We start from the raw sequence: 13374 nt of genomic DNA, 5'->3' as shown, positions 1-13374 counted from the left end.
TCCACAGTAATGAATCCCATGAAACCATTACTCCTGCATTTATCCAGTTGGGGGCATGGGGGCAATAAGAAAGGATCCCTTGTAAAATAATGATGTGTATCTGAAAAGACGTCAAGTTTCTATAATGGATCGGTGTTTCCAACAGTAGGTGTCCTCATTCTGTCAACATCAAAAGACCATCAAAAGGTTCATGTTCCTGGATTATTAAATACACCAGGGGTGGAGGAAATATCCACACCCTTTAGTTAGTTAACAAAAATTACCACCCTGAAAAATACTAATAGTAAAAGTGTGTATTACCATGTTATAGTTGAGCTGTAGCTAATTAACCTGATGATTGGTTCATTATCATTATCTTACAAACACAAAATTGTAATGAAGGGTAATGTGGTGTTTATTGGGTACATATCAGTGCTGATTTTGAACACATTGCTTTTAATAATAATAATTAATATAATGAATTTGAAAATCTGTGAGCTTTTTTTTTTTTTTTTTTTTTTTTTTTTTTTAAGTGAGGCATGGATGATATTTTAATTTGCCAGCAGGTGGGGATAAAGCACTGTGACGAATTCCCTGAGAGGCCAACCAGCTTTTGTTTTCTTTCCCTGTCATGAGTTCAATGACACATAAAAACCATTAATCTTCATCATTTGAAGACAGAACTTTTTACTTTGACACACGAGATGGGTTTAAACACTATCCTGAGAACAATTTAACCACCACATCTGGTTAAAACGATCAATCAAAATTATTTGGTGGCAGCTGAAGTGGCCTTTCCTTTCAGTCTGTTGAAGACTAAATGGAGGAAGTGGAGGAAACTGTGCTACCGCCCATTCATGACAGCTGTTGTTATAAAGCCACTCAGACCATGTCAGTTAGTGTTGTTATGGAAAGAGTCTCAAATATCTTCCTAGAAATATAATAACACCGTCAATTTTTTTTTTAAATTTTGTAATTCACCCATTATTTGTCGGGCCACTTCTGGAAGTTATGAGAGGTGAGTTCAACATTTATTTTGTACATAATGTGCCCACTGAACATGATTTTTTACACTGAATTTGTGATATTCATACATTAATTATTTTATAAAATAGAGTTTAGCATCTTCTCCATCTGGGTGTCTATCAACCTGTTGCTGCTGATGAGCTCATCGTGTGCTGATGACTCAACTATTGGTAAGCAGACTTTTTTTCACCACAACGTAGCACAGTTTCAGAGTCTTTATAGTTGAGACTGATAATTAGATGCAGGATTTGAAGTTTGTAGATATAATGATAATAGGCTTAAAGAACTACTTGTGTATTTTGTGATGAGATTTTTATTTATATTTTAATAAAAACTTGTCTACATCATCTGAATATATTGAGAGGGATTGCATAAATGGCAATTAGAATGTTTTTGTTTTTTTAGCAACGGTTTAACCGGACACCCATGATTTACCCGTTGTTGATTTACCTGTCTGTCTGTTTGTTTGCTGTTCTAAATTGGTGTACACCAGATCCCAATGGTTGGGAGTAGCCAGACATAGCTGGTTAGAGTCTGCGTAGGTTTGGGATCAGGTCAGGCATCATAAAACCTGACTTGTTAGGATTAGGGTTAGGTTCAGATTTAAGTAAGGGGAACACATATCGACTGGGAAACAGACTTCAGCCTAAAAGTACCAATACAACCATATGCAAATACTCTATTAGAAGTAACAGTCAAATGAAAGAGAGGTTCAGATTTAAGTAAGGGTTTCAGATTTAAGTAAGGGGAACACATATCAACTGGGAAACTGACTTCAGCCTTAAAGTACCAATACAACAATATGCAAACACTCTCTTAGAAGTAAGTAAGTCAAATGAAAGAGCAAGTCCCTTTAGGCCAGCTTGACTTATAGCTAACTGATTAAATTTTGAATGTAACTACAAATCTAACTATTTACTGCCTTGTGACAAGTCCTGAGTGGACTTTGTTGAGTGAGTGTAATGCACATCATGGCATAGGGAACAATGTATGCCTCACTCATTAACCCTAACCCTAACCTTCTCCTTTTAGGAACCTGCATCTATGTGTTGTTCGAGTAGGGTGGGCATACTTATCGACTGTCTCATTCACAGAGGAAGAAGACGCTGTAGTGTCACATTATCTCACTGAGCCTATGCAAGTGCAAAGGAAAGACAGGAAGCCATATTACTTCTGCGAAGGACGTTAAAGATATGGAAGGGGGGGGGGGGGGGTTAGTTAACCAGTTCCTGTGAAGTGACTGTATTCAGTGTTAAAAAGCTATAAGCAAAAAGCTTTTCAACCACTGTTTATCCACAGCTTTCACAGCTGGAAGTTGCCCAGTAAAACCAGTTTGATCTGTTGGCCAGCTCCAGTGAGTCTTGTTCATGCGGGTCCATCAGTGGTGATAATGACCTTTAGGCAAAAGCGGGTTACATTTTTGTGGTAGTGGTAATGTGAGTTAATATACTATAAGTTTAGGGTTGTCTTAAGCCTTAAAGGCTAAGATTTATTCAGGAATGTATTATTCTCCAACACACACAATTATATGTTAATTAATTCAACACTTTCATGTTGTCTGTGTTCTTTTTGGTTTCCAAGGTCTGTTTCACTATCATTAACATCTGAAGAGTCACTTCAGACAGGGGTGGGTTTAGAAACTTCTTATGGGCCCTGGCTCTTAGCAGTAATGAGCTACAATATTAGTAGTTATTTATTCAGTGTAATAAATAAATGACAAATAAACAACTTTAAATATTCTAAAATCAATAAATAGCTGCTGTCTGTAACTTTGAATATCCTACAGCCATGGCCTCTGGACACAGACATGAAAAGAGTCCCTACCATATAGGAGAGAAACACGCAGACTGAAAGAGGCACAATACAACCTAAAAATCTGGCATAATTTTGTATTTCTTTGTGGTTGTTTTGTCTCTCCAGTTGTGCTGCATCATTTGATGTTGTTCTGCTGACAATGTAACCCACAAACTGGTATAAGAGACTGACATAACATATACCAGAACTAAACTTGCAGAAAGACAGGTGTTGAATTTGTGCTTTATTAAAAAGAAATGAACACCACAGTCTCTTTGTGGTGCTCTGTGTCTCTTTACAGTCTTTTTAGGTCTCTTTGTGATTATTTGTGTCTCTTTGTAGTTGTTTTAAAACATTTTTGGTGGTTTTTCATCTTTTTGCAGTCATTTTGCTTCTATTTGTGGTCGTTTCGTGTCTCCTAATTGTCATTTGACATGCTAACAACTTAGTAGTACTAGGGCAACCACCAGGGGTTGCTGATCAAAACCCCTCTGGCCATTTGGTTTAGCAGCAGCTACATTATCACAATAATTCATTGATTCATTCAAAGCAAGATATCCTTTTCTCCGTTTGCAGTGAATCCCTGTTGTTACTACCCTTGTCAGAACTCAGGAGTGTGTGTGAGATTTGGTACAGACGGCTACAAATGTGACTGCACTCGCACTGGCTTCTCTGGAGAAAACTGCACTGTTCGTAAGTGCAACAACATTCACATTTTCAACCTTCCGCTATGCCTTGATATGTGATTAAAAGTCTGGTCAACCTCCACCACCAAGTTTCACTTCAATGTGACTTCAGCTCAATTTAACCCCGAACCTAAACCCTACACTAACCCTGCGCTCTAATGCTCCTCCATGTAATGCAATGTTATCTTTGTACATAGCGGAGTTCTGGACCAGAGTTCGTCTCATGCTGAAGCCCAGCCCTTCGGTGGTTCACTACATCCTCACCCACTTTGAATGGTTCTGGTACCTTATCAACAACTCTTTCCTGCAAGATACCTTCATGAGATTGGTGCTGACTGGTAGGTGATGAGGTTAAATCTTCCAAACAAGTCACTCAGTCAGCAGAATCACAGACCCAAGCAGATAAATCAACAGGACTTGCTTGAAGCTAATATCTTCCCACCATTTTCTTTGGGTCTTTTGTTGCATCTGTTCACAACATGTATATTTTGATGATCATACTCACAGTAGTTTTAGTCATATCCGTCTTTTATCAGTTATCGGTTGGTTAACATTTATGTTGTAAAGTCTCATTTTAGACAAAGCATGGTGGGGTAATGTTAGTATTATGTGAGAATTGTCATAATTCTCATGTATAGACTAGATTGAGAATGTGCAGGGCCAAGTTTGTTAGTAGTTTTACCCCGCAAGAGGACCTGATTTAAATAACTTCGATTTCCTTTTCTAAATGTTGTCAAATTTCTCACTTTGGCCTGCTGTATGCCTTACGAGAAAACTCAGACTGAGAGCACAGTCAAGGTTCAGTCAGACATTGGTCTATACTTTCCTTATTGTCAAAAAAATCCCATGAAAAGAAAAGATATGCAAATCTTATTCAACCCGAAGCCCAATGGTTCCTAATGAAGATGTTAATATTTAAAAACAGGTCACAAATACATTTCAACTTTTTTAAAAAGGATAAATAATTTTCTCAAAATAGATTTGCACTGTAGTTTTAAGCAAACATCACTAGTGGATTTGTTGGGGGCTCTTTTCAGCTGCAGCTGCATTGATGTTTTTCATAGATTTCAGACAACAAAGGAGCTCTATAGAGCAGGGCCTGTATTTATCAAACTTCTAAGAATTACTCCAAAGTACCAGCTTAATAGTAAAAAAGTTTTTCACCAAGTGAAGAACTCATAAGAACACATTTATCGAATGACTTCCTCATCCTTAAAGCAAAGTGTGAAACTACCCAGACAGAAAACAGAGTCGTGCCTGCCTCTGCTGTCTTTCTGTATTGCAATCATTTAGGATCTACTGAACCAGACCTCTCCAGCTCAATTAAATATAAGAGCTTTTTTTTCCCCAAAAGATATCAGGCCTCTTATTTGGGAATTGATTAGATGTTCAAACTTGGTGGTTCATTCATTCCAATGAAACCTGAACCAGCAAACATGGAAATTACATGAAAAAGAAATGTGTAGTGAACCACATATTGTCACCCTCTCCTAAAGTCAGAAGCGACCTTATTCCAAGCCCTCCGACCTACAACACCAAATATGGGTATCTCAACTGGGAGTCCTACTACAACATCTCCTACTACACCCGACTCCTCCCTCCTGTGCCTGAAGACTGCCCTTTGCCCATGGGAACTAAAGGTGACATACTAAATTCAGTATTATGTCTATTTCAACAGCTTTAACTCATCAGTACAACCACAAATTATGCCATTCTCTATCTGTTGCTGTGTTTCTCTGTATTTCTTACTTAACAGAAATTGTGTTTTCATACTCTACTACTACTAATTAATTCCAGTTTTTCACATTTAAAACATACTTATAAAATCCGCCTGTAAAAATTCTGGAGGAAGTGTTGAGTTTTATTCATAGTATCTTAACATTGTTTAGGAGAAGTGATATGACTGACCTGACTCCTGCTAGTGCTGAGTATGTTATACTGAACTTATTAAGACCAGAAAACATGGAAGAAGTTTAGCATTAACTGGGAAACAGAAGATAAGAAATAAAGGCCTGTCTCTAAACTTTAGCCTTACCCAAATAAAGGTTTGGTCCTGCCTGCGACTGAGGTAAAAAAAAAAAAAAGGCCCTCATCAGTATTTGAAACTCTAGGGTATAGCCTACACAGATGTGCTCTTGAGGAAATCTTGTTTCCTTCTTTACAGGTAAATCTGTTCTTCCCGATCCCAAAGTGTTGACCGAGCGTTTCTTTAAAAGAACAAAATTTAGGCCTGACCCACAGGGAACCAATCTGATGTTTGCCTTCATGGCACAGCACTTCACCCACCAGTTCTTCAAGACAAACCATGAAATTAAGGGTGGCTTCACCAAGGCTTTAGGACATGGGGTAAGATACATAGTGACACAGTGTGTCAGTACTCAGGTACAATCAGAATTTAATTGTTATGAAACAAGTAACAATGAAACCTTATGTCAATTAAGCACAAAGCATATTACTTTCATTATGGATGTGACTTTTGAATTTACCCCCAAATATATGTATTTTCTCTTCCTCACTCAGGTAGATGCAAGTAATATTTATGGAGACAACCTCATGCGACAGCTTCAACTCCGGCTTCTTAAAGATGGGAAGCTGAAATATCAGGTTAAGAAACAGCTATTTTTGGAAATACTGTATGTTGTCCTATAAAATAAGGAATTATCCCATAATTGGAAACTAAAAAAATGTTTTTCTGATACACTGATACAGGACTTGCTTTGCCCTGTAATTTGGTGACCCAAGTCATTGCAATTCTGAGGAACTATTCCCAAAGCCTTCCCAAAGGCCTACAGGAATGATTTTTGGTCTCACCCACTGTAAATCAAAGTGTGTGTGGTTAATTCATCTGCCACTTTCTAAACAAACACATGCAGCTGGGGGGCTTTTGGCATTCTGCCCTGGTTATGGACTCCTACCAATGACTGAGCCAGTTTACATTCTCTCTACCTAGGGACAATAAAAGAAAAAAAAAGAAAGAAAAATCTAATCAGATACTTGTTTTAATGGTCTTAGGACAGTAGGCTTTATTTCTGAAGCAAATTTGACAGAAAATGAGGCTAAATTCAGAATTTGACAGAATATGTTTGGCTGCCTAGAGGGCATTGATGGTAAATTTTACACATTTTTTGGCAACAAGTAATATGCTTATCATGTTTAAGATATTTTTATATATGCCTACTATTCCTGATTTGGGGTTTTGCATTTTCATCTGACAAAAAGTAATATTTTTGTAATTTGTAATAAATCATGATATTAGTGAATTACACAATAATAAAGTATTGACCCTGGTTTCACCAGATGTGTTTTGTGCATCTCAAGCAAGTCAGCCTTAACTTTCACTTCCTCTGTCATGATATTTTTTGTGAATGTTTTGGAACATTTTGTAGATAGCAATATTAGTGATTAAAAAGAGGGACAATCATTTCACTCACTTTGTGTATCACTGCAGCTGCTGCTTATCTTTCTTTTAACATGCTTTAAGTTGTGATCAGGGTTTCAGAGGAGACTTCCTCAAATCTCAAACTTTATCTAGAAGCTATTCTGCTTGAGGATGTTGTTTTATGGTTAAGACATCTATAACTCTGGGGTACATTTGGTTTTATTATTTGACCATGATCTGCTCTGACTAAGTTTATTTAGCTGAGAATCGTATAAACTAATAAGACACATGAGTCACTTTAAAACATTCCCCTGATATGTGGATTACTGTTTTTATTTTTCCACAGTTAGTAAATGGTGAGATGTACCCCCCTACAGTGTCTGAGGCCCCTGTGCACATGGTGTACCCAGAAGGTTTGCCTCCAAAGCATCGTCTGGTCACTGGTCAGGAGTTCTTTGGCATCCTGCCGGGTCTCACCATGTACGCTACAATATGGCTGAGGGAGCATAATAGAGTCTGTGATGTCCTTAAGGCTGATCATCCCACCTGGGACGATGAGCAGCTTTTCCAGACCACCAGACTCATCATCATTGGTAAGGGCCTCAGGAGCATACACGTACAGTTTAAGTCAGTTCTTCATTGCAGAACTGGCAGTTTATTATTTTTTCCTTTTATGTTCACCCCACATAGTAAGTAAGAAAGTAAAATTTTATCTATATTGCATGGGCTTCACAATAAAAGCATTCAACACAGGACAGTAACAAATACAATAACAAACAAAATAGACATTATAAAACAGAAATACTGTAACATCAGTAAAAAAAAAAGCCTTGAGCCTTGACAAGGTTTTTTTTTTTTTTTCATGACTCCACGCCAGTTGTCTGTTTGTCCCATTCTCATGAACACGATATATCAGGAACACCTTAAGAAGAAGAAGAATTTGGCACAAACTTCACTTGGGCTCAAGGATGAACTGATTAGATTTTGGTGGTTGAAGATCAAAGGTCAATGTCACTGTGACTTCACAAAACACGTTTTTGGTCATAAGAAGAGTAATTCATATGTTAGTAATGACAAAATTTCACACAAATGTCTAATGGGATAAAATTATGAAGTGATGACATTTCATTATTTTTAACATCTCAAATTTAATATACAAATATATGGGGCATAGAAAAAAGGTTAAAAAAAACTTAGGAGACAGATACACAGATACAGTTCTTACTCACTAATGTTTATCGCAATAGAGCGAGAGAGAGAAAAGAACTTAATCAGTATCTGTTTCCTGTGAGTAACAGTCCCATTTCCTCGAGTGTTTTTTCCCTTTGAAAATCTTCTTTTCCATCGAACATAATTCACAATTCCTGTGAAAAGGTCCACAGCGTGAGGGATTTCTCAGAAGCCAGCATTTGGTGACAGTTTCTTTTTTACATGCAGTCAAGAAAAAAAGTTAGAAAATCTTCTAACTTTTACATAAGCATTCAGGGGTAACTCCAAGATACAGGGAGGAAAATGAGACATCATTGTTAAGGCCCAGGATCCTAAGAATTTTCCTAGAAAGGTTGACTATGTCAACCTTTGATAATGAAAATAATCTTTAGATGCAGCCCTAAGGGATTAACAGTGATGAACAGAAATTATCAGTTCAAATTTCCATCTTCCAGTTTCTTCTAAATGTTTTTTATGTTGATAAAGTTTGACACAGTGTGTGACATCAAGTGATGGTTCTATTTTTTGGCCCCCAGGGGAGATCATCAACATTATAATAGAAGAGTATGTGCAGCAGCTGAGTGGCTACCAGCTGAAGCTGAAGTTTGATCCCTCCCTGCTCTTCAATGCGCGTTTCCAGTACAGCAATCGCATCGCCCTGGAGTTCTGCCAGCTCTACCACTGGCACCCAATGATGCCTGACAGTTTCCTCATCGATGGAGATGAAATCACATACTCACAGTTTTTTTACAACACCTCACTCCTCACGCATTATGGGGTGGAGAAACTGGTGGACGCTTTCTCTCGACAGCCTGCAGGACAGGTAGTGGAATTACATCTTCTACCACTATACAAGAGGGCAACACTAGGGCCAAATGCAGCTAGTCTTGTTAGTTTAATTGTAATAACTTACACACATTATCACATGTCTTGTCCTGAACCTTAGCTTGTTGTTCAAATGACAAACCAAACATTCACCAGGGGAAAAAAACACACTGGTAAAGTCGGCTTACAGGCCATACAGCTTATTAGCTGCTCAGCTGCAGCACATCAGATAGCATTTGATGCGGGTACGCTCATTACTCCTCATTATCACTGCCAATAAAATATTGTTGTAAGCTACAGTGCAAGTTTGTATACTTTACCACTCTCCAGTGGGGTCAGAGCTCAGCCTGCCAAAAACACACTGCCATATTTATGAATGCAGAAAGGCAATGATTGTACGTGATGTCAGTTGCACTTAACACTACTGTGCCATAACTGGTCGAGGAAAATGTCAGTTCATACCGTAGCAGCTGGAGTCTGGCCTGGGTCCTTTGCTTTCTGCCTCTTCTGTTGCTGTTAAAAATAAATGAAAGGGCAGAAATGTCAAAAAACATCTTTAAAAAATCTCTCACTTAGCTCACAGTGGTGGTACAAACTGTAACACAACACGTATTCATAAACACTAAACCACTATGTTCTTTTAATTCCACATGAAAGTGCACTTCCCCTTATAATTACTGTCTATCATTGACAGATAACGTCCTCAGATACAGTCTTTCAGCAGTATCATATGCATGCAAAGAGATATTTCTTTTGCTGAGAGCAGCGATACACAGTGTTGATCACAAGTGTTTTTGACTGCTAAGCAACAGGAAGACGCATCATTTACCTCTCACTGTTTGTTCTCTGGCTGAAGATATTGCTGAGCAGTTCATTAAAATAATACTGTGGTAACCTTTTTTCTTTCTCTCAGATTGGCGGAGGTCGCAACTCTCATGAAGTTGTACTGAAAGTAGCAGAAATGGTCATCAAAGAGTCTAGAGCAGCGCGTGTGCAGCCCTTCAACGAATACAGAAAGAAGTTTAACCTGAAGCCATACACCTCTTTTGATCAGTTTACTGGTAAGCAGGAATAATATTGCAAAAGAAAGCTCTAAAGGGTTTTTCGCCTTTTTCTCTCTTTCATATGTGTGTATAAAGGGAAACATGCCATTAGCACTTTTGACCTCAAGCCTATTTAAACCTGATTAACATCATAAGTGGCATTTTCTCAGTCCCACATCAGCAGGATGTTTCGACAACATCTTCGCTGAGATTAAATTGTTGTTTGGTTTTGTTGTCTGTGGCAACTCTTGTTTCCTTTGAGAGAATCTGGATTTTATCTGTCACAAACACTCTTTACATTTTGACAAGTCACATCAGTGGAAACAAGTCATGAAATGAGCTAACTAATTAAGTAAACCGTAACTTCAGTTTGTGTCTGATTTCAGCAGCACTGGAAAAAATAAATTATTTTGCTACAAAATACTGATTTAGCTTTATATTCATTACATCAAGCAACTTAATACATTTACTATCATTTATTTCTATCAACTGTTGCCAGACCTTATGAAACACAAGTTGCTACTGATAATTTTTCTCATACTGACTAACACAAAGTGGCACAGATGTTCTTCTACTCAGCCATATTCTTCAAACTGCAAACTGCCCTAGGGTCAACTGGCATCAGCGCATGTTGCAGTCTGATGTGGCAAGTGTTTCACATTCATAAAAATAAGTAGAAATCAGTAAACATCCTAAACCTACAGCCCCGCTCTATGAGGCTGTCCTCCACAAGCCATGTCTATGGTGTGACTTAATAACATAATGGTAAGGTCGCAGTTAACAATGTTTAATTAACAGGTGTTTTACCTTTGCCAAACAGATGACACAGAAATGGCCAGAGGTTTAGAGGAACTCTACGGGGACATCGATGCTTTGGAGTTTTACCCTGGAGTCCTGTTGGAGAAAGCACGTCCTGATGGTATATTTGGTGAGAGTATGGTGGAGATTGGTGCTCCTTTCTCCCTGAAAGGCCTGATGGGAAACCCCATCTGCTCCCCAGCGTACTGGAAGCCCAGCACCTTCGGGGGAGAGACGGGCTTCAATATCGTCAAAACTTCTACTTTGAAGAAGCTGGTGTGTCTCAACACCAAGTGGTGTCCATACGTGGACTTCCACGTTCCACGAAATGAAGAGGAGGCAAAACCAAGGAAATCATCTACTGAACTTTAATGAATATTTACCTGGTGACCTGTGAGTTCATCAGTATATTATAGATGACATAATATAGTTGCCAGTGTTGTGAATTTTGTCATAATCCCATTCAGACTGATTTGGAGAGAAAAATGTGATTTCAATACTGTACTTGCCTCCAGTGAATGATACACTGTACATATACCTCCTGAAAATACAGCTGACAAATTGCACACACTATTTTCTGGTGAAATCAATGTATACATTACCGTTGATCAGGACCTGGACCACTGAAATTAATTTAAATTTGCTTATGGTATAAATGATTATTGATAATGATTATAAATGATCTTTTTCTTACTTATTCTTTGTGTTATTTCATTTTCAAAATAGATGACCTGTTGAATGAAAAGAGTGAATTTACTGTATTTTAAATTTCCAAAAATAAAAGAAAGAACTAGCATATGAAATATAAGAATTAATAATCTGATGGCAGTTAGTTCTGTTGCATTTTAGTACAAACATGTTTCATTTTGGTTAAAGTTTCATCCCATGTATCTGTAATAATCTGTACTAAAGAAAATTAAAAAACAAAAAATTAAAAACAACAGTTGATAGTTGGGCACTGAGCAGCTCCATTGGGGTGGTTTTGGGGTTAGCTTTACATTTCAAACTCCCTTGTTTAAGAGCTCTTAAGCAAGGGAGTTTGAAATGGCTGCCGAGACAGACACATCACCGGTGGGAGTTTGATCCCAGGTCTCTATATCAGCTTTTTTTCATACACTGTAAACATTCTCATTCAGTCAAAGTTAATGGCAACCTCAAAATGTACTTGCAGTATTTTATATAAGTTCACATCAAATGTCAATCTTTATACAATACAGTACCAGCACATATTACACAATAATTACAGATTTTCATTACTTTTTGAATTCATACACAGTGTAAGCTAGCACCACGGCTCTGAGACTGATATATTTCAGTATCTAATAGAAAGATTGCCATTAGCTTTTATATTTTTGGACATTCATGATCCCCAGATGATGAATCCCTTTGACTTTTGTGGCCTGCTTATAATATTAGCATTACGAGCATGTTAGCAAGCTGACATCAGCATTTACCTAAAGTACGGCTTACAGGACTGCTGGTCTTGTGTCATTATGTGCAGCTGTTCTATAAATTTCTACACAAATCTGAATGAAGAAAAAAGTACAGTCTCAATATGGCTAAATGTGATGTGTCTGAATTCACACAGACTAACAGGATGCAGAGGGCGTCATGCCTTTTTATGTGTGAGAAAGTGGTCACACACTACTGTGGTTTTGTCAATTTCCCCAATGTGAAGAGGTTGTGAAGTTTCGCATGTAAATTTACACAAGTGTAATAGTGACTAAGGTAGATTTGTTGCACTGGGTAGAGCATGAAACCAAAACTGCTGTGTCATGGGGACAATCATGCAGAACAGACTGTGCAGTTGGTATAGTAAGAAACAGATGAAAGCATTCATTAAATCATGTGGAAGTTACATCTGTTACTATGCCATAATTTTTAAATGTTTCAATTAATTATGATTTAAACAGCAGGATGTGAACATAATGTATGCGACTGGACTTAAGAATATACTACTGTTACATTTTTAAAGATACATCTAACTAAAATGTATTTTTTGCTATACTGGGCTAGATTAACTCTTATTGTATATAGTTAATGGTTAATGTGCATGTCTAAATGATGCGCTTATGTCTTAGTGGATGAAAAAATATGGTTGTACTGACCTCTGTGGGGTACCTACAGTTTTATCATTGCTGAATGTCTTGTAGCTGTTCACTCAACACTGATGTAGCGGTGCTCAACTTTGAGGCTGTGAACATTTCAGCCTCTAGATGGCAACAAAAGCAAGATTTCCAGGTAATGTTTTTAGGCCTTTTTCACCAAAGACAGTCAAGTCTTATTTAGTCAGTTCAGTCTTAGGCTCCTGATGTTGTCCATACTGTCACGCTGTCATAGTGTACTGGGACACATTAACAAATGGAGCATTTTGTAATGGTATTAGTAACAGCTGTGCATTTCCTACCACGACAAGTCACAATGTTTCCTGCGAAAAAGACCTATTACTCTTCAAAGAGTGATTCAAAACTATTGACCAAAATTGAACATTTACATACTATTACATCCTTAAACAGAATTACATACTATCACTTTTACATACTACATGGAATCGGTGTTCAAAACAGACAAGGAGAATTGAGGCTTGACTGTCCTTCTCTTGATGGCTACACAGGGATAGCACAGCGATTTGTCA

General features: G+C 37.7%; 1 protein-coding gene across 2 annotated transcripts; it reads left to right on the top strand.

Annotated features, from left to right (window-relative positions):
* Positions 1-642: 642 nt before the first annotated feature.
* Positions 643-13249, top strand: ptgs1 (prostaglandin-endoperoxide synthase 1). Of its 2 annotated transcripts, none has more exons than XM_071483565.1 (11): positions 643-997; positions 1095-1175; positions 3405-3492; positions 3683-3823; positions 4982-5125; positions 5650-5831; positions 6006-6089; positions 7211-7457; positions 8610-8896; positions 9812-9959; positions 10762-13249. In XM_071483565.1, the coding sequence occupies exons 2-11, from the start codon at positions 1161-1163 to the stop codon at positions 11109-11111; spliced, it is 1686 nt and encodes a 561-aa protein (XP_071339666.1). In that variant the 5' UTR covers positions 643-997; positions 1095-1160; the 3' UTR covers positions 11112-13249. The 2 variants fall into 2 exon arrangements, with proteins under 2 accessions (XP_071339666.1, XP_071339665.1); XM_071483564.1 differs by having other exon boundaries at positions 3376-3492.
* The last annotated feature ends 125 nt before the right edge of the window (positions 13250-13374 follow it).

This window comes from Trachinotus anak, unplaced genomic scaffold (assembly GCF_046630095.1).
Source record: "Trachinotus anak isolate AG129_WGS33_773 ecotype Australia unplaced genomic scaffold, CSIRO_AGI_Tana_v1 ptg000008l, whole genome shotgun sequence".
In the NCBI taxonomy this organism is placed as follows: domain Eukaryota; kingdom Metazoa; phylum Chordata; class Actinopteri; order Carangiformes; family Carangidae; genus Trachinotus; species Trachinotus anak.
This window is presented reverse-complemented; position numbering and strand designations above follow the sequence as displayed.